The sequence below is a fragment of the Paramisgurnus dabryanus genome, chromosome 11 (genome assembly GCF_030506205.2).
Source record: "Paramisgurnus dabryanus chromosome 11, PD_genome_1.1, whole genome shotgun sequence".
NCBI lineage: Eukaryota > Metazoa > Chordata > Actinopteri > Cypriniformes > Cobitidae > Paramisgurnus > Paramisgurnus dabryanus.
This window is the reverse complement of record NC_133347.1, coordinates 16,039,956-16,061,157: the sequence shown is the minus strand read 5'-3', so window position 1 is coordinate 16,061,157 and position 21,202 is coordinate 16,039,956. Positions and strand designations below refer to the sequence as shown.

Here is a 21,202-nt window from a genome sequence, read left to right as displayed (position 1 = left end):
GTAAACTCTCATTACAGCTCAATGGACCATCTTGGCATCGCTCCAAATTCGGCTCAATACGTCCAGCAACCCCCAGCGTTAAATTCCTTTGCCAATCAGCTTTCGAGAAATGTTTAGAGGGCGGTACCTTCATGGCGTGATAGCCTACTGATTATTTATTTTTCAATACGACACATACCTTGCACAGCCTAAACAAGTGATAACAAGTGTTATATTCTCTTTTTAACAAAATGTGTTCTATGTGATGGACAAATAAACATGTAGGTTTAGTCAAAGCAATAACACCATTTTAAAACAATGAAAACTGATAGACCCCAGTGATGTTGTGGGCGACGTGGAATTGATGTATACACACAGTATCATTCTGAGTGCAAGATCATACAGTCAGTGCCACCCAGTGGATAATATAACTATAGCATTTTAAAACCATTTTCCAATGGCCATTTCTCAGTCCGAAGGCTGCAGCCTCTGGAGGTCGTGCTTATGGCTTAAGAATGTATGTTTAGTTAACTTAAATAAACCAGGCTTAATGACGTAAGCAGCCTGCATATGCGACCTCCGGAGGCTGCAGCCTTTGAAATGAGAAACGGCCAACACACCATTACAGAGGTAATATTCAGGACCACAATTGACCCTGATGTTTTTTTAAAAGCGCAACGTACCGAACTGAAGGCCGCAGTACACGAGGCTGAAGTTTTAAGACCCCGGTGACAGCGTCATCTATTGGATGACCAAAAAAAGTGCAACCAATGCAGTATTCTAACCAAAGTTTTAAAGGCCAAATAGCCTACTACTTTCTGTCGTGCTTTGCAACTTTGTTGCCAAGACCTCCATGCTGAGCTAAGTATTAACATTGAGAAAGTAATAACATAAGGTAGATTAATTAACATGTTAAACTCTATAATTACAAATTTTATATTTATTTACCTTCAGTCCCAGTGGAAGGAGACTGGGCATATATTTCTGCACAGTATATCCACAGCACCCACACATGATATATAGTACCATACACATATAATATATAGGCTTAATACTAGTAATATTCATATCACTGTTATTGTGTACTGTCCAAAGGTTTGGACTAATTATATTTTGATGCAACAAGCTTTTTTTAAGAAATATTAAGAATTTTAAGATTTGCACTTGCTCAGATTCAACATTAATCAATGCTATTCTTCACTATTAGTGTTATAACAACAGTTTGGCAACAACAGTAACTTGCAAAAAGTTTACATAACAAGGTCTCTAAGAAAGTGTTATTTTTTTTAATTCATTGTTTTGTGTTATGCTCTTTAACACATTATGTGTTGATTTTGTGTTTAAATAAATAAAAGGGACAACACAAAATGTGTTGTGGCGGTCATCAGGTACACTCTTAGAAAGGATGTGTTAAATCTGTTGATTTTGTGTGTTAAAAAACACACAAGTTGTGTTAAAAATAACAAAATGTGATGTTTCAATAATGAGATGGGTGGACATTTAGTGTGTTTTGTCCCAGAATCAACACTAATGTGTTGATTTAACCACATCCATTTAGGCTATTAGAATGCACGATTAGATTTCTACACTCGGAAAGGATTTACACATCTTTGTGAGTTAAGCTTTTAACACATTATGTGTCATTTTAACACATTATGTGTCATTTTGTTTTAAAATATAACACAAGTTGTATCAAAATGTGTTGTTGGGTGGATTCTGGGACAACGCATTTAGTGTGTTGTCCCAGAATCAACACTAATGTGTTGTTTTTAACACATTCGTTCTAAGAGTGTAGCAATTTGCTTTGATGAACTGCTAAAATTATTTTTTATTATAGAACATACTGATAGTTACATCAAACTATGCAGCATGTTCTCAGATGGCAGTTTTGCTTTACCCCCACTGCCCCAAACGTAAAATAAATAATAAGTGTATCTAAATAAACAGTCTGCAGATTTGCATACATTCACTTTGTTTATTAGGCTTGTGACTGATGCTCTTCAAGCACCTAAAGTACCTTTGAAATCCTACACTATGAAGGCATTTGGGTATAAAATAAAAACTGGTTAGTTCATTAACTGGCATACACAGGTTTGTGTTCAGTTATGATGAAATGTGCGTGGTTCTGTCATTTTTGTGAAATCGTGCAGTTAGGTAGTGAATGACAAACATTTAAACTTTTAAACAGAGGGATTTATTCAGTCATTTAATATTTAAAAACTATACAGATATTGCTATACAAAACTATATAGATATAGCAACTTAACCTCAAAAATGTTTTGGTACTTTGCCACTTTCCAGGCAGACCAATCTCACCCATCAAAGTACCTGAAACTATTTTTTCAGCCCGGGGACTAGATATAAACTTAATAAAACTTAGATCTACGAAAACATCTAATTTTTATTAGTTTTTTTAAAATAACAGATACACATCTGAATAAAAATGTGTATATTTATTCTTGGTTATGAATGATATATGGAATAGCTATTCTTCAAACAGGTTTGGTTTTGTAAAGCATCCAGTGTAACTCTATGTCTCCCTGCTAATACACTTTCATAGTCTAACATTTTCTGTCATAATAACCTTATTAACCATAATAAGTCATATTGTGTAAACATTCACAGTGTTAATATTATCTGTCAAGCCCTAATTAACCTCAATGCACACTGTATTATTCTAAGGTAATTATGAACCTAATTTAAGAACTTGTACCCTGTAAGGGAGTAAATGCAACATTTGTTTCAAACAAGACATAATTATGGGAACATTTTAGAGTTTTACATTTAATTTTAATTATGTTCACCATTCATTCTGAAACAATTCAACCCATTACTTCTTTAAATGATTCAATGAAACATTGCACGTCGAGGACACCTGCTGGCCAACTCTTGTAAATACAACACACACGCTCGAAGGTCGGAAAAGTAGTGATTTAGACTGCAGGCCTACTGTATATTCAAGAAAGCGCAATCTTTAATCTCTTTCAATACAATCTTTGCAAAATATAAAGAATGCATTTCAAAAGTGGGAATTTTGTGCACTACCAAATGTAACTAATTTCCAACAATTTCTTCATGGAGATTGTTGAATAGTAAAATACAGAGACAACATAGAGATTTTAGACACTTATATGTTCTTTGTGGAGAGAATATACATACTGCCATTTGATGGCAGATGTTTTCAAATAAACTGCATATTCTTGTCTACCGGTCTGGTACACACAACGTCATTCATACATTAAATCGCTGGCATGCATGAAAATTCAAACTGCACATACAACAAATGAAACACAAGTAACACAGTTTATAAAAAGAGTAGCCATTTTTATGCACCTCACTAAATAGAACAGCTCTGTCATACCCTAAACACTTAATACTTACATTAATAAATAATTCGTAGTAATTCATTGATTCTATTGCAGTGCATCAGACACAGATGAATGTGATCTACAGCAGGGTTAGGAAATCTGATCCTGGAGGGACACCATCCTGCAGAGCTCAGTTACAACTCTAACTGTAAAGAGGTTTTCAGATTAGCTGGTTCATCTGTGTATGCAGTATGGTGGCCCTACAGGAACAGAATTGAACAGCTTTGATCAAACAGCATAAAGTGCAAGATACAGTCCCCTTTGTCACATGACAATTCAGCGTTGAGGTTTTCAGTTTTCTTTAAGATCTATTAACACATGGTGCTTCAGTGTCTAATGCACCAAAACCTGCTTATCAAGGTCTTTATCAAACCAGTTAAAAACTACAACCTTAATTCTAAGACCAATATAGTAGTGAGAGACATCTACATCATATTAAAATGTTTCAAATAGCAAAGGTATCTACAATGACTAGATGGTCTGTTGATCATGTTATTGTTCTGCAAATAGTAGCTTTACCTTATCATGTTGTATTTGGAGCCATGATACATTTAAAAAGATCAGATATATCAAGGACATTATAATTAACAGTTAATTTTAACAGTGTGGTGTCCAAAACAGTGCTTTGAACAATACCATGTAAGGATCCTATTTACAGGTAAATTATGCAATAAGGAGGAATAAAAAAAATATCTGACATCAATATTTTCAATTCATTTCATTAGTCTAATTTCTTGACTTGCAGAACAACAGGACGCATGATGATGTTGTGACTGTCCGACTGTTTAAGTAGTGTTGTCGTGGTGTTTGCCTGCTGCACACTGCGAGTAACAGGTCCTTCTACCCTCTCCCTCATCCTCATTGACAAACAATCCTCTCTTCTGGGCTGCATCTTTACATCCCCAATTTTATGCTCAATTTTTCTCCCCAAAACATGTACCCGAATGCCCGGTTCCTGAGAGTTAACCTGAGCAACAGATAAAGGAACAGAAGCCAGCTTTGGCACAAAGCTGCCCTTTAAAACAGGCTTGCATGTTTTACTAGGTTGAATAACAGATGATGATAGAATTGCAGATCTGATTTCTTGAGTGGCATCAATTGGCTTGTTGATCTGAGTCTTTGTTATTGTTTTTGGCCCGTGGTTTGATCTATGCGGTTTTGCACTCGTATTTGCAATTTGCCTGCGAAGGCTCCCGTTGTTCTCTTGCACTGAAACAATGAGGTTTCTTTTTTTACATTTCCCACTGACTGGTCTCATAGGGCAGCTAAAGGCTACATGTTTCTTTAAGCTGGCATTATACGTGAACTCCCTGCTACAGTGAGGACATGCAAAAAAACCCAGGTCATTTTGAGCAAATGCCTTTCTGCCCCCAGCAGGTCTGCCCTTTTGCACCAGCTGTGATTTCTTTCTATTCATAATATTTATTTTAATTTTAACTGGTGATTCATGGAGGGTTAGCTTTTTCTGTTGTCCAAACTTTTGAGAAAGATTCTGCTTACTGTTGACCATCACATGGGGCGATAACACCCCATTTTGCACTTTTGCAAACTGCTGAAGTGGTATAGGGTTTTTCTTAGGAGTATACCGCTTTTTGTCGCTAGCATTAGCACAAGCTAAGATGTGCTTGTGCAGTTCAGGCATGTTGTCAAAGCTATTGCCGCACTTTGTGCATCGAATGGCCGTGCTGAAGGTCTGAGGGATGTTGTGGGTGGTAAAGTTTGTAGCTGATGCCGCTGTCGTTCCAGATAGTGTCCTATTGTGGTACGGAAACGGAGGCGGTTTGAAACTCGGGTAATGTTGGTTAATGCCTAGTCGTACATCTGGGCCTTTTGGTTTGACTGCTCCAGACGCCATGATTTTTATTGTAGTATACAGCTCTTCCATAGAATTCAAGTCATCATTTTCTCCTTTAGAGGTTGTGTTGTCAGATTCTTGTTTTACTTCTGTGATGGAAAGTTCTGGATAGATGTCAGTTTTGGGATTGTTATGATTTTCAGGTCTCAATTTGCCATGCACAACCGCAGTGTGTGAACACTCTTGACCGGGATGGAGATCTCGCTGATGCTGCTCCAAGTTGCAGAGGAAAGCAAATTCTTTAGAGCATGTTTCACAGACATAAATTTTACCAATTCCGTGATAACTGGAACGGTGCTCCAGCAAGCCTTTGTCACTCTCAAACAACTGCACACAAAATTCACATTTATAAGGCCACTCTTTGGAGTGTTCACTTACGTGTTGACTGAGACTCTTCATGGATTGAAAGGGATGGTCACAAACATTGCACATAAAGTTTTTGCAATATGGATGCAAGGGAGATGATTCATCTTCAATTTTGTTGTCCTGTTCAGAGTAATCAGAAGGCTGTACATTCGTATTGGCAGGGCAGACCAAGTTATCCTTTACCTCCTCTTTGCTCTCTTCTTTCACCGCACTAGTGGAGCCAGTAAAGGTAGTTGGGTCATCTGTAGGGCACGAACACTGCTCTGTGGGTAAGGACTGTGCAGCTAACACTGGAGTGGAATTTTCTTGAGTGGTGTATGGACTGAGGGTCGGTGGCTCAGATGTGACATAAAGCTCCTGCTCAACTGTTGCATCTATAGGTAAGTTGTCGGAGAGACAATTAACAGAATTAGCTTGAATGCATGGCACAATGTTTTCAGTAGATTGCAGTGCAACAGTATATTCAATCACGACAGTATTTGGAGGAAAGGTCAATGATGTGATGTCTGATTGAGTAAGAGACAGAGAGGGAGAAAATATTTGTGCATCAGAGGCTAATAAAGAGTCTACAACCAGTGTTCTTTGGGCTAGATCACATAAAGCAGGATCTGAGACCCACTGAGGACCTTGTAAACTCAGTGAAGGGGCTGTAGGTATAAGGGTGTGAGTCACACCTCCAGGAGCAGAGGTCACCCAGTCAGGGATTGTCACTTTTAAATCACCCTGTGAGAGATGTACAGGATTATCGGTGCAGTCTTCCACAGTGCTTCTGGGTGGCAAAGTGTCAGATACAAACAGAGTGGAGCAAAGAGTCTGAAGTCCCTGACTGGGTTCCACTGTGGAAGTAGACAGAAAGGATACAAAAGGAGGAGGTGAAGAAGACAGGTCTTGAGGTGGAGGGGTTGAAGGAGCTGAGTGGATACTGTCAGGAGCAGGTAAAGAGGGGTTTGGTTGGAGTGATGCAGCTAACTTAAGCAAAAGGTTTTCGGAGTTCAGTGGGCCTGAATCAGGAAGTGCCATAACTGTAAAGTTTGTTATGTCAGGAGTAACATCAATAGAGGGAATGTCTACACCACCACACTCATTCATAAGAACCTTCTGAAGCATATTAGAGTTGGGTTTACCCTTCCTCAAAGCAGGATGAGTAACACAATCTAAGCTCTTTCCACCAATACTTAAGTCTAAAATGGACTCTGCTAAGCCCTCACTGTGGTCCGTCTTACCCATTGAGTTGGAAAGATCCAATGGCTGTTGATTACAGGAGTTTCCACCAGAACAGGAGTTCCCACCAGTTCTTGATACAGAGCAGTCTAATGGCAAACCCTGTTGCTCCATATTAAGTCCATTAGAGTTGTCTGTGGTTGGGTTCAAATGTCCAATTTCATCAATGCCAGAAAAGCTCAACCCAGGGAATGCACCAGGGTTCTCCAACTCTAAATGAATGGTTTCTGCAGAATCAGGATTTGTCATGACATTATCTACACTCAAATCAAGGCTTTGCTGTGGAGAGCTTGGAGGGGATGTTGTCCGTCTTTTAAATCTAGTTGATGCAGGTAAAATAGTCAAAGATAATGAAGGGCTCAGGTTCTGGCCATCAGCAATTAGTGCATATGATGGTTTACCACCATCTTGATTCTGTAAGAGCTGTTTAAGTTTGGGAGACAGATAGACAGTTTTTTCCTTGTAAAGCGCAACAGTCTCAGTGGACTGGGGCAGTTGAGCAGCAACCAGTGCAGCTCCTGATGTAGAGGACAGTGACAAGGACGAAGACGATGATGAGGTTGTTAAGATAGATTCAGATTCCAATTGGGTTTTTATTTGTGGGAGTAAAGGTGGGGTAGATGTTCTGCGTTTGGTGGAGGATTGCCCAGACAGGTCAAAGGTCAAACTGGAAGTATTAGCTTCTAATTTAAGAGCCTGTGTAATATGAGCAGGACTTATGATAACAGCATTAAGCCCTATCACAGCAGAGCCCTCAGAGTTCATCTCAAGCACATCGCAGTTACTTACAGCACTTGTCGATACAATTTTGCCATCTATGTAGAAGCTGAGATTCTCTGAAATGTTACTAGAAATGTCAACCATGTATTCCCTTTCCTGACTGATGTTCTCTATAGACTGTGAGTCATGTGCTGGTTCACCAAGCTGCTGTCCATTCGATTCTTGTGTGATTGTCACATTCTTACAACGCACTTTAGGAAGAAGATGGCGTTCATGGATCCTGCGCTGATGTCTCCTTAGACTGGTATGAGTCCTGAAGGCTTTTTTGCAGTACTTGCAGATGTTTGAGGGTTTGCCATTGTTGTTTTTACTAGAGGCATCCTTCTGTTTACCATCAGCTGCAGTGTACATGCATGGGTTTGGGTTCAGTAGAAGCTTGTCATCTTTAGATGAAAGGTTAGTGCTCAAAAGTTCACCACTACCAGACACATTCGGACCAACAGTGCTGGTAGTGTTAGAGAGATTTCTGTTTCGGTTGTCGTGTCTTTTCTCATGCCTCCGACGACTTAACAATGTACTGAAGGTCCTTCTGCAGCGACTGCATTTATACTGCTGTGTGTGGCAGGTTGCTTGAGCATGAGTTTGCATGTGACGTTCCAGGCCTTGACTACTAGTAAACCGTTTCTTACAACGAGGACAGGACAATTCAAGGGAACACTGGACATCACTATCAGGTCCAAGGTCAACTTTAGTGCCATTTAAAGACATATCATTCCTATAATCCTGTTGCATAGTTGAAGCACTTGCTTGACCTTGATGAGCTAGGCTTTGATTTACAGCAGATACAGACGGGCTGGTGTTCTGGAATAACTGGATGTTCTGTTTGTCTTTGACATCCATTTTTTCAATTCGTTCTCCCTCTATGGCTCCAACTACCTTATCCTCTTCTTGCTCCATAATGCTGGCAAGTGTTGCTTTGTCAGAGTGGGTAGATTGTACCTCAGGTTGCAGGAGAAAATCAGCTGATTTTTTACTAGGTCTCTCCTCTTCCAAATCTAAAACATATAAACTTGGCTGTGACACACTAAATACTTTTTATATAAAATGCTTTATTCATATATATGCACATAAGAGAAAATTTGAACTTACTGTCATTTGTTCTCCACATCTATGTTTATCTGTCCTCTCTGGTATTTATTCTTAAGTATTTAGCTGAGGACTCCTGTTGGCTCATAGAAAAAGTGAATACAGTAATTCATCCGGATAATCAATATGAGATAATATGAGAATGAAGCATTCAATTATTTAGGAATACCAGTAAACAGTATATATACACAGTGTAGAGTTTTTATTATTATCTTAACTCTTTGCCCACAATTGACGAGTTAACCCGTTAATTAAGAGAAAAGGCTTCCCTGCCAATGACAAGTTTTTCCGGCAATCCGTATTTCCGCTATTATCCACAAGGAGGTGCTCTTACCCAACTTATAAAACCCTGAAGCAACCCCTTAGGACAAACAATAAGAAATCTGTGTATATTTTGATCATCGCTCAGAATCTGATCTTTATCAAAAGTTATTCATAAAAATACAATTATCTCAGCTTTTTGCTCAAAATTTGGTATTTTTGCAGAAACCTACCCATATTTGGCGATAAAAAGAGAACAAATTAAGGTAGAATGAAAATTTTTTTTTTGTTTTAAAGCAGAGGGAATTTTTTTCATTTGATATGTTGTATGTTTATATATTTAAAGAAGAGCATTTTCTGGAAGGCATTAAACTTTTGTGAAAATAATAAAAATTGCTGGCACTGGCTGGTAACTTAAAAAAAAAAAAAAAAAAACACGGGCGGGCGGAGAAAGAGTTATTGTGTACCAGTATTTTTATGTAACTTTTTATAATATTCTAATAGTACTTGGCTACATATTAAAGCAGAAATATGAAATCTACCACAAACCCCTTACTGTGCAAGTTAATACCCAAGAACAAAGAGTGCTTTTCTATTTCTGAAAACATAACATACAGGGTGTGTCAATCACTACGTTACATGTACACCAATAATGTGATTATTTCCAATATGGTGCATGACAAAAACACATCCGCACTTCAGTTAGTGCGGTATAGATGTGATTAAAGTGAGCATACTCCACGTTTTAATACAATTATACTTGATGCGTTTATGAGCCTAATAGCATTACTTTGATCAAAGTATTATGTTTACCTGAGATGAAGTGTTATCGCAATATTTCCAAAATCTCACTATAATTGCATTATGAGGGTACATGTAAACGTAGTCGTTGTGTTGGTCACTCATAGTTGTGTTAAGTGTAGGCACATACAAATAAGATATGCTGTGACCCAGTTACATTTCTTTCTCTGTTAAATTTGCGCACAATATTTTGTTACGTTTTGCTACACTCTAAAAAACAAACGGTGCTATATAGCACCAAAACAATTGCTTTGGATCGTAACGATAGAAGAACCATTTTAGTGCCATATAGCACCGGTGAAGAACCAGTGAAGCACCAGTGAAGCACCAGTGAAGCACCAGTGAAGCACCAGTGAAGCACCAGTGTAGAACCATATAGGGGCCATATAGCACCACATATGGTTCTACATAGCACTATATGGTTCTACACAGGTGCTTCACTGGTGCTTCACTGGTGCTTCACTGGTTCTTCACCGGTGCTATATGGCACTAAAAATGGTTCTTCTATCGTTACGATCCAAAGCAACTGTTTTGGTGCTATATAGCACCGTTTGTTTTTTAGAGTGTACTTGAAAAATACATGTAGGGCAAATTGCCATATCCAAGTCACACCCAGTTATGCAATTTAACATCCATCAACATAATTCAAAATATATGAATGACCCAGTCTTACTTTAATATTCTTTAAAACAAATACCCACGATTCTGCAAGGTGGTGGTTATACATATGTTACCCCGTATGTGAAAAAAACAGCTAAAGTCAAGTTTTTGTGATTTATTATTTACTGTCTATAAAATCATCCTACATAATGTAAAAAACGTCTGTGAAAATATAATCTGGATATATAATATTGACCAAGTAAGGTCATGTCAAAGGTTTAAATTAAAGTAAAAGCAATGATTGAAATCAAATGTTACCCTGGACTTTAGCCTGGATTTCCCCAGGACAGGGTCACATATGATATCAAATTCTCCTCTGTACGTCTAAATGGTTAAACTGATGGTGTTATGATGACTCACTCCCCAGTCCTTCCTACTCAATGACAATCTAGTATCAGTGTTGAAAAATATGTTCAGATGTTTTGCTCAAGACAAACACAGAGGTTCATTTTTGTGTACCACATGTCTACCTGCAAAACTGTGGGGTCACCTAAAATAATATAATATTAATCTCAAATTACATGTATGTTGCTCTCTGATGTGTCAATGAAGGAAACAGACAAAATCTTTAGTACCATGGCATCACGAATAGGTTGACTAATCTGAGCTAAGAGTTATTGTCTGGCATATTGAAGAAATAACGTAATGCGCTCATAAATAGCTGCCGCATTCCCAATGTAAATAGATTTACAGTACAGCGGGCGTTTTTAATATCATAGAGGTCTAAATATATACAGTAAACGTGTTTGCGCAAACAACAATGCAACACAAATATGTTTTCTGTAGCTTAGTTGTTAAAAAAATTCGCAACGAAAAGGTCATGGGTTCGATCCCAGGAAACACACATTATGACAAAAATGTATAGCTAGAATGCTCTGGATAAAAGCGTCTGCGAAATCCATAATACTGATGTTTAAAGCAGGTATAATTGGTTAAATCAAAAGCCGTAAATATATTATATGGTGCTCATGTTGCGGGCGTCAGCCCCTTTAAATAAGACAAATCCGTTTGGGCGCAGGCAAGAAGGTCACGGTCACTGAGGTATCTTATATGTCAAAGCTCGTTCGTTTGTTGCGTTTTGTTAAATATTGCTGTGCTTTGAGGCTTTATTACTTGCATAAATTAAAAGCCACACTCTATAAAAAGATATAGACAAAACAGATATTTTACGACTGTGAAAGACAATTTATGTGACATTATTTTAATAATATATTTTCTCTGATCGAGTTATTAATTTCCCTGTACATGTGCATTGCTTACCAGCTTTGTTGTGACGCCTCGCTGCTCTGAGTCTGCTGGGCACGCGCAGGACTGTGGGTGCTGCAGTCGCTGGCGGACTGCACGACGGCCACACAGCCATAGTGGCACTGCGCATGTGCGAGATTTCATGCACCTGCATCGTAACATGTAATATTTGTATTTACACTACTGTAAATCTTTTTTGGTAATTTTAGCAAATTGATTGCATATGAGAGAACACACGACTTGCTGTTATATTATTTTCACCCCGTGTGCGATGATAGCCACCATGGTGCCCATATTAATTAAAGAAATTACATTTAAACATATCCCTACATCTGCAAGCTACAAACTTTATATAATAATCAATGTAAACAAATGCAATATAACTTAATAAAGAGCAAGAAGACTTGAATGGGGAAATGGTGTGCTTTATTGCCAGCTGTTAGTTTGCTTGTAATTCTGCATGTCCTATTAAGAGATTTGAATATAAATAAAAATATTTCTGTTCATTATTTTGCATAATTTTGTAAATGACAATTTCCAAATCTGGAAATTCAAAAATCTGTAATAATTTAACTTGACCACTAGAGGTCTCTGTTTTCACAATTTTTAAACATCTGGGAAACATCTCTGTTTGTAATGTATATTATGAAAATACAGGGCTGAATCAAGCACATGTTTATGAAGTGTATACATTTCATATTTTAAAATATACAATAATAAAAACAATACAAAAGTTGTTTATTTTGAAATATATTTCAAAATACATGGTTTGAAGTATGGGATTATAATAGGCCTATATTAAAATACGTGCTGGTGTTATGTGAGTGTTTATCCTTCAGCAAATCAACCCAGTCCAGTCGTTTACTAGTACTGCATACATAACCTCCTCAGAAATATATTAACACTGAGATTGAGTGTTTCACAGGGCCTGAGGAGTTCCCAAAAACTGTGAGAGTGTGTCTTAAGTAAACATTTCCTCCCCTAAATACACACTGTGATACACTACTGTACTAGTATGTTACACACACAGATGGAAAGGTAACAAAAGGTCAGATTTATAAGTGCATGTGTTTCTGTAGCTTAACTGGTAGCACATGGTTGTACCCACACCATGGTCATGGGTTTGATTCCCCAAGGACACAAAAATCAATCATGCCTTCATATAAAAGTCACTTTACGGAAGTCGCACCACTAGGCGGCCATGCTGCAATGCCTCCGGGCAGTTATTTCAGTCATGCATGACCAAACTCCTAGGGGAAAACAACATATTAAACAACATATTTGTTGTTATCGCTTTCCTTTGATAAATCGCTTTGATGTTTTCCCTCGCTTTTGTAAGTCGCTTTGGATTAAAGCACTCAAACTGATTTTGCCAAGTGAGAGATGCCTCATGGCAACATATTGTGTTGACCCAAGGAAAACATTTTTCTAAATAAAACCTAAACCCACCCCAAACCCCAACCCTAAAATCAGAGGGACATGATAAGTGAAAAAAAAAATGGTCTAGACTAGAAACAGCTGGTTGTAAGCTTAAACTTAAAACAAACTGTAAACTTATTTCTGAAATCTGATTGGTTGATTAAAATGTTGTCCCAGGGTCAACATAATGTTGCCCTGAGGACATCAACCACTTGGCAAAATCAGTAGAGCCTAATGGGAATAGACCTTTAGGTGGGCTTTTTTTGTATTTTAGAGTTTTTGTGTCACATCTAGGCATTAGTGAGGTTTTCTTTGCATTTCTAGGCTTTATTCTGTACGTTCATTTAAGTGCACATGCAAGTATACATGTAGACCTGTGCTGGTCAGGAAATGTCACTCTCATTAGGAATGTACAGGATTCATTGTATCACAAACATACTCACACTTACACACACTAGTGTTATAGAGCTCAGGCTCCAAGCAGGACGTCAGAAAGGGTCTCCCACTAAAAGAGTCCATTGTTCACAGCTAAAGAGAGAGAGAGAGCTGGGCTACTGCCTAAAACCACATTCAAACACACAACCATATGCACTCCCACACAAACATACAGTCAAGAGTGAACACTAAGAGGCTTTTTACACCTGGTAATAAGATGTGTTTTGAATATCTAAGAAAAGCCCTTATATGCATGTACAAAACATTTTGCCGCATATTTACTATCACAACGCATGTAGCATACTCTAACATAATATTAGTTTGCGTCATTTAAACCGCCATTTCTCCTGCTCGTGTTTTATCAACTCACCCATAGACCATTCCCTTGAAGTAATCAAGACAGAAGCAGTCAAAAGTGGGATAAAAACCTAATGTATCTGGTATACAGAGCCTTGCATCATTATTTACTTGCTTAGAAGTTATAGAACTTATAGTAGTTATATAACTTACAAATATATTTCTATATAATGTCTTCTGAATCACAGAAGACTTTAATATGACAACTATCATTACAAATATAATCTCAGGACCAAAATAAGCAAACTACAAGTTTACACCTTTCTGTGTTCATTCATGTGGTATCTATCACTGGTGTAAAGTTTACCTCCTGCCTTATTCAGTACACAGATGAAATTACATTAAAAGTAATAAATAAAAAATTGATTAAGTTAATCCAAATTTTCATATGTACTTAATAGAATGTGATTAATAAGCCAGGACAACATACAAGGAGCAAAGGTGCAAAGGCCTCTAAAGGCCACCTGCGTCAAAAATTATATAATTACATTGACCGAATGCTCTTGACACGTACAGTATAGGCCAAAAGTTTTGACACACTCACTCGTGCTTAATTTATATTTTTTCCAGATAACAGAATAATAATAAACTCGTCCAAACTATGGCATAACACAAATGCAACTGTGGGAATTATGTTGGTGACTAAAAGCATCCAAAATAAATCAAAACTCTGTTATATTTTATTATCTGAAGTGCAGTGACCCTTTGCCAAACCATACTTGTGTCTTTTTATAAAGCAGCTTTTTGAAGTTTCACTTAAGGATGAATTTTAAAGAATATTGAAAACCTTAAAGGACAAGTTTGGTATTTTACACTTAAAGCCCTGTTTTCAGATGTTTATGATGAAATAGAACGGTTTTGACTGAAATTTCGACATTTGCGGCTGCCCCGAGAATGGGTTTATAGGTGCACTGGAACAATCCTTCCTAAAATCCATTAAACTTTCGTTTACAAAGACGTGAAACTCACCGAGGGGTCAGGGGTGTTCACTGATATGCTCACACAAAAATCGCTGCAAAAGATGCTTTCCAACAGGTGTTTTAGCATTCATTGTAAACTTGTGGACCTATGTTTCCAAACGCCTCACACCCATACATTCTTCCGCTGAGAGCTTGAATAATAAACACTCCAGCCCAGGTGGTGGCGCTAATCTGCCATTGCCAATTGCAAGAATAGAAACATAGTTCCCGGCGCGGAGTAATACCATACCTCACAGCACATGTAATACAAGTCAATGGAGTTGGCAAAAACTATGATAAAACCTGTTGGAATGCGTATTTTGCAGCGATTTTTGTGTTAGCATATCAGTGAACACCCCTGACCACTCGGTGAGTTTCACGTCGTTGTAAATGAAAGTTTAATGCATTTTAGGAAGGATTGTTCCACTGCACCTATAAGTATAAACCCATTGTAGAGGTGGAAGGTGAAACACAAACACCCGAAAATTCTCGGGCAGCCGCATTTGTCGAAATTTCAGTCAAAACCATTCTATTTCATCATAAACTATCTAAAAATACAGGGCATTAAGTGTAAAATACTGAACTTGTTTTTTAACATTTAATTCGGGCTCTTATAGACCCTTTTACTGTTTGTACACAATGATGACGTGGCAGCGTATGCGCGCGCATTTAGGCAACGGAAGTATCGTAAGAATCAACAGTGAAGCAACACAAACAGTAAGTTATTTTTAAAAAATTGACTTTATCAACATTTTCAACACAGCTACCAGATTCGTGTACTATAGTGGAGTGGATAAAAGACGTTAGCAGATGGCCAAAAATAAAGTTGCCAGATACATATATACGTATATTAGTATATTATATTAGTGCAACCAAACGCAACAACGGGACATTTTGATGTTGAGAAACCGTTTTAATAAACTTTCTGAGTTGCTACCACGTTAGAACCAATGGGGAATAACACCACTTCCGTTGCCCAAATGCGCGCGCAGGCTATTTGATCACGTGAGCTGTAAAAGGGTCTATTGGCTGCTTCTTCTTCAATATTCAGTGTAAGTCATCTATTTTTTTTTTTTAAGTTTTTTAATAACAGAAAGTAATATGTTTGGCACAGCTATATTTTTGTCTACAAATGTAATTTCAAGCAATAGTTTAGATCATAGTTAACAGGTCCGTGTACCTTTTGATAGTTTGTTTTTCAACTTCAAATGAAGTAAGCAGAAACGAGAAAACGGCCCCTTTGTTCGTTTTTTCGTTTTTTACCGAAAGACGAAAAACGAGATTTCGGGTTGATTTTTCGTTTTTTTGTTTTTTGGTAAAAAACGAATAAACCACTCTAAAATTCGTTGTGACGTGTGGGCGGTCGCTAGACGCACCTCTCCGCCAATTGGTCAACCAAAATGTGAATATGTGACATCATCCGTTGTTCCTCAAGTCTGTTCAACAAAATAAAAGTCCTCCGCTGCTGTAGCAATAGGCTAATCTTTAAACTTTACAGGTCAGGTCTTAAATTGTGCTTTCTTCTCTGTAACTTAACGGGTTTCGGACCATTTTTTTCCCCATAAATATTAATCTGCACCTGCATGGTTTTATTTTATTATTTTATTTTAGATATTTGGTGAAGCCGCGCTACCCTTTATAAACAGCGCAGATAGGATAGGGTTTCCCAAAAGCATTATAAGGCTAATTAGATCGTAAAAACACTTACGAAAATTAAGCATGGTTTTATTGTGGTAAAACTGTAGTAACCATGTTTTTGGTGAATGGATTACTATCAGCAAAACTATGGTTTTACTACACTAACCATGGTTTAACTATGGTTTTTAAAAACCATAGTTGTCAAAACCATGCTATTTTGTGGTTACCATGGTTTTACTACAGTAACCATGGTTTTTTAGTTTTAACTGTAGTAAAACCATGGAGTATTTTCGTAAGGGAACGATCGTACGAATCATCTTAGAATTTCCCAAAAGCTTCGTAACAAGCACTTGAAAATCATCGAAGATCTACGAGTGGTCTGGAGTAATCGTTAATTCTTAAGTGCATCGTAAGACAACAGAGTTACAAGGACACCTGCAGGACAACCAGCAAATTGCACTCCTGCAATGACGATAATGTAATGTTTTAAATGTAGGCTATATTTATTTATTGGGTTCTTATTTGTTTATTTTATATTAAATATATAATATTTTTTTATATTAAATATATAATATAATCTTATAAAAATTAAAAATTCAAATGAGAAATCAAATTTAAACGACAAAACATAAATTAATAAAGAAGTAAAACGTATTTGGTACAAGTTGGTAAAAGTTTTTTTTTTTGTATTTTGGAAAAGTTGGTATTTTATATTAAATATTTATTATATTTAATATATTAAATAAAGATGCGAGCGATCGTTACGTGCATCTTTGGGAAACGCAAATGAACCACAAATGTTCGTTAAGTAGCTCGTAGAAAGCGCTCTTAAGTGCAATTTTCAACCAAGTGTAAATACGTACCTTTCTTCAGTTTTGGACAAGAGATAAAGTTTGATTTATATGACAGATATGAAAAGTTATTAAAAATACAATGTCATGTGGTAATTTTGTTGAAGTGATGATTTCGGTTTGTCTTCGGTTGATTTCTGTGTGCGCGCTTTTGTTTTTTAATAATGAACCACAAATCGCGTTCTTGTGAAGAGGAAATTATCTTATTTTTAATCTGTTTATTACAACTAAAATAATATTTTTTTGTTAAATTTTTACTTCATGAATGTAAAAGCAAGTAATTTGGTGGATGCTTCAACACAACAACAGAAAGCTTTGGCACATTTTTGCCGGATTTATTTGTTTTATGAAGAATTGATGTTGAATCAAATCAATATTGGATTGATTCAATCTCTTACAGTACACGTGATTTAATAAACACACGATGATATTTGCTGTGTGGTGAATAACAAGATCTAACAGTAAATAATAATCAATATCTAAAAAATAGAGAAACTCAAAATAAGAGGACAGAATACGACAAGCAAGTTCTGCATAATGCATAAATGCTGATTGAGCTTCATGTTTCTTTATTGAGATAACGCGCATTGGCTTGGCTTATAATGATCGAGCTAAGCTCATTGCTGGTAAGAATGATGATAATTATTAAGACATTATTAATTAAATAGATTTGTAATAATTGTTCATTTATATTTATATTAATATTGAATGTTAGACCTATTTATAAAAAATATATATAATAATAATTAATTAATAAATAAATATAATAATTTTAGATATATTTATTTTTATGTCTCTAATTTTAGTGTTAGCACCAACAAAAAAAACATGAATGAAAGATACATTTGCAAATTACATGGTACATTAACAAGCGGAATTCACGCGGTACAATATTTGCCATGGCTATACTCATGAGTACTTTTTAAATGGCTTCTTTTTAGTCAAAGATTTGTATTTAGTACAGTCACACTGCATGTTTGGGAAGTTTGACAGTACTTTTCAGTCGTTAGATTTTTTTAGTATTCCCACTCATGCAAATATGACTATTGCACAAGTAGCCTATCTTTTTATATTTCTCCATAAACCTTCGAATACTAACAAAAAAATCTGCTATGATTTTCATAGTTTTGCAATACCAATACATAAAATTACATCCTAACCCAAACCCCAAATCTAACCCCAACACCAAGCAATAATTTAAAAATAAAATAAACAGGAAAAACAATACTTAAAATAACATTAAAAATAAAGTCGTGTGAGCCGGGCGGGACACGAAAAACTATTTATAGAAATAAATGTGGTCACACGAAAAAAGCAGAAAAGCGTGTCCATGAATACGAATAAATATAAAATATTTCGTAATTATACCACATAATGCCTTGAGGTAGGGTTGCAACACCAACTGATAAGGAATATAATGAATAGTTTGACATTACTTATAAAATAAATCTTTATAATCTTTTCTCGGGAAATTATGTTTTGAATGTTTTAGGTTTCCTAATTGGCTTCGTTTATTGACTATTTATTTATATATTTATTAAGGCATTCTAACATCTCTGAGTATATTCATGGCAAGAACCGGTTAATCTATTCACAAGTTACAAGGTGATCTACACACAGTCGAGAACAATTTTGCAAAAATGTTTCTTATTTAGGCCTGTGTTTTATTGCTCTGAGTTTGGGAAATAGAATTTGTGGAATTATATGAAAAATATTAAAATATATTTCAATAATAAATATATAATATATACGTTTATTTAACATTTTTTGTTATTATTCGAAGGTTTATGGAGAAATATAAAAATGTTGGCCTACTCTCTATTATATCTGCAAGAGTCATGTTTGCAGGGGTGGAAATACTGAAAAATCTACTTACGTAAAAGCATTGTTACTTCCCAAACATGCGTGACTGGCCTCAATACAAACATGTGACTAAAAACAAGCCATTTTAGTCATGTACTCATACAGCCAGTAGCAAATATTGCACTGTGAATATTATTCTGCCTTGCTAAAAACTTGAGATCTGCCCGAAGCCGAATACGTTATATAGGCCTATATAATATAAAATAGATAAAGAGCTTAAATAGATTAAAAAATATTGAAATTTACAATTTTATGAGCAAAAATGTAAACTGTAGGCAGTTGCTATAGACCTATTTCGACGAAATTGTTTTCATGAGGATGTCTTTAGAAATATGTATGCCTCCTTCGTGATAAATTTTAGCCAAGCCAATGCGGGTGATCTCCGACAATAAAGAAACGTGAAGCTCAATCAGGAGAAGTTCCCCCGCAGAACTGTTTCTGTCTGGATATTTTGAGTTTCTCTGTTTTTAGAAATTGATTATTTACTATAAGGTCCTAATTATTTTCTTTGTGTGTTTATTAAATTTGTGTACTGTATAAGAGACGGTAAGATTCTGTACACATCAATTATTTATCTAATAAATAATTCCGGACAATCCTGTATTTTATGTGATATGTGGCAACGCTAGCTGTTGCTGCAGCATCCAAAAAACTTTTCACTTTTACCTCCATGATTTTAAGAAGTTTAAGAAAAGTTATGACTGTATTACACTTGGCTGAACATTTATCTACCTCCTCTAGTCGCCGCTGTATATGGGAAGCGCGCTTTACCAAACATCTAAAATAAAATAACATAATAACATTAAACAGTCCAGAAATAAATATTTATTCAAAACTTAGGTTACACAGAAGATAGCTCAATCTAGGACCTGTACATTTAACAGATCAGTAGGCTACAGCAGCGGAGGACTTTTATTTTGTTGAACAGACTTGAGGAACAACGGATGATGTCACATATTCACATTTTGGTTGACCAATTGGCGGAGAGGTGCGTCTAGCGACCGCCCACACGTCACAACGAATTTTAGAGTGGTTTATTCGTTTTTTACCAAAAAACAAAAAAAACGAAAAATCAACCCGAAATCTCGTTTTTCGTCTTTCGGTAAAAAACGAAAAACGAACAAAGGGGCCGTTTTCTCGTTTCTGCATACTTCATTTGAAGTTGAAAAACAAACTATCAAAAGGTACACGGACCTTAACATTATAGTCAAGTGTGTCCAAACTTTTGGCCTGTACTGCATAAATGTTCATCAAATACTTTTGTCTAAAAATTTACTTAATCCCGGTCTCGAATCATTTAAAAATACTGTTTTGTTGGCAGAATCCATTAATGGTCTGATAAAAAAAGTGCTTAATTACAAGAAAACATGTCAGACGCACTTAGAGGGTTTTGCATGAGCTCTTCATATGCTAACTTTAACTCACCAAACGTGGTTAACCACTTTAAACTTTTGATTTGTTATAGCAGCTCATCACTAGTGAAGATGCTGAAACAGACAATATGATTGTACTTAAAAGTTAAAGCAGCACATTTTTTACAGTGCACATTTAGTGCCAGAATTCACGTTTCTTAGCCATTTTTGCAAATAGGACGCTGCAATTTATTCCCAAGTTCATTAGGTTTCAGTCATTGCATATAATATATCGGTTTGCCTTTACAATAAGTGCTACCTGCTTTGATATTTTCTTTAATACAGTGGCATTCATTCATGTTTATAAATGTGGATTTAAATACTTTTCGCAGCCAAAGTTTGAGGCCCTTAGCCTTTATTTACCAGAGGTCACTTCAGATCACTTCAGAACACATGCATATTTACAAAAATGCTTTTATACATTGACTCTCATTATCTCTTGCTCTTATCTCATCAATTTCCTGAGGGATTAAGACAGATAATGTGTGGCTGTTTGTTTGTTTGTTTGTGTGTAAGGCAGAGAATGCAGGGGCGTGTGTGTGAAGAGCTGGAATGCCATGCAAAATGGGTCCGAAAAGTAAACACAGATAAACACAGAGAATGTTATCTCTAATCCATTGTAGCACAACACCACAGTATGGAAATG

At 36.3% G+C, this 21,202-nt stretch overlaps 1 protein-coding gene across 2 annotated transcripts; it reads right to left on the bottom strand.

Annotated features, from left to right (window-relative positions):
* Nucleotides 1–2,165: 2,165 nt before the first annotated feature.
* prdm2a (PR domain containing 2, with ZNF domain a) lies at nucleotides 2,166–11,749 on the bottom strand. 2 transcript variants are annotated; one of them, XM_065247129.2, is made up of 3 exons: nucleotides 11,638–11,749; nucleotides 8,659–8,731; nucleotides 2,166–8,564 (listed from the first exon to the last, which is right to left on the bottom strand). In XM_065247129.2, exons 2-3 carry the CDS (start codon nucleotides 8,675–8,677, stop codon nucleotides 4,069–4,071), a joined length of 4,515 nt encoding a protein of 1,504 aa, XP_065103201.1. In that variant the 5' UTR covers nucleotides 8,678–8,731; nucleotides 11,638–11,749; the 3' UTR covers nucleotides 2,166–4,068. The 2 variants fall into 2 exon arrangements, with proteins under 2 accessions (XP_065103201.1, XP_065103202.1); XM_065247130.2 differs by lacking the exon at nucleotides 11,638–11,749 and having other exon boundaries at nucleotides 8,659–8,851.
* Nucleotides 11,750–21,202: the final 9,453 nt, after the last annotated feature.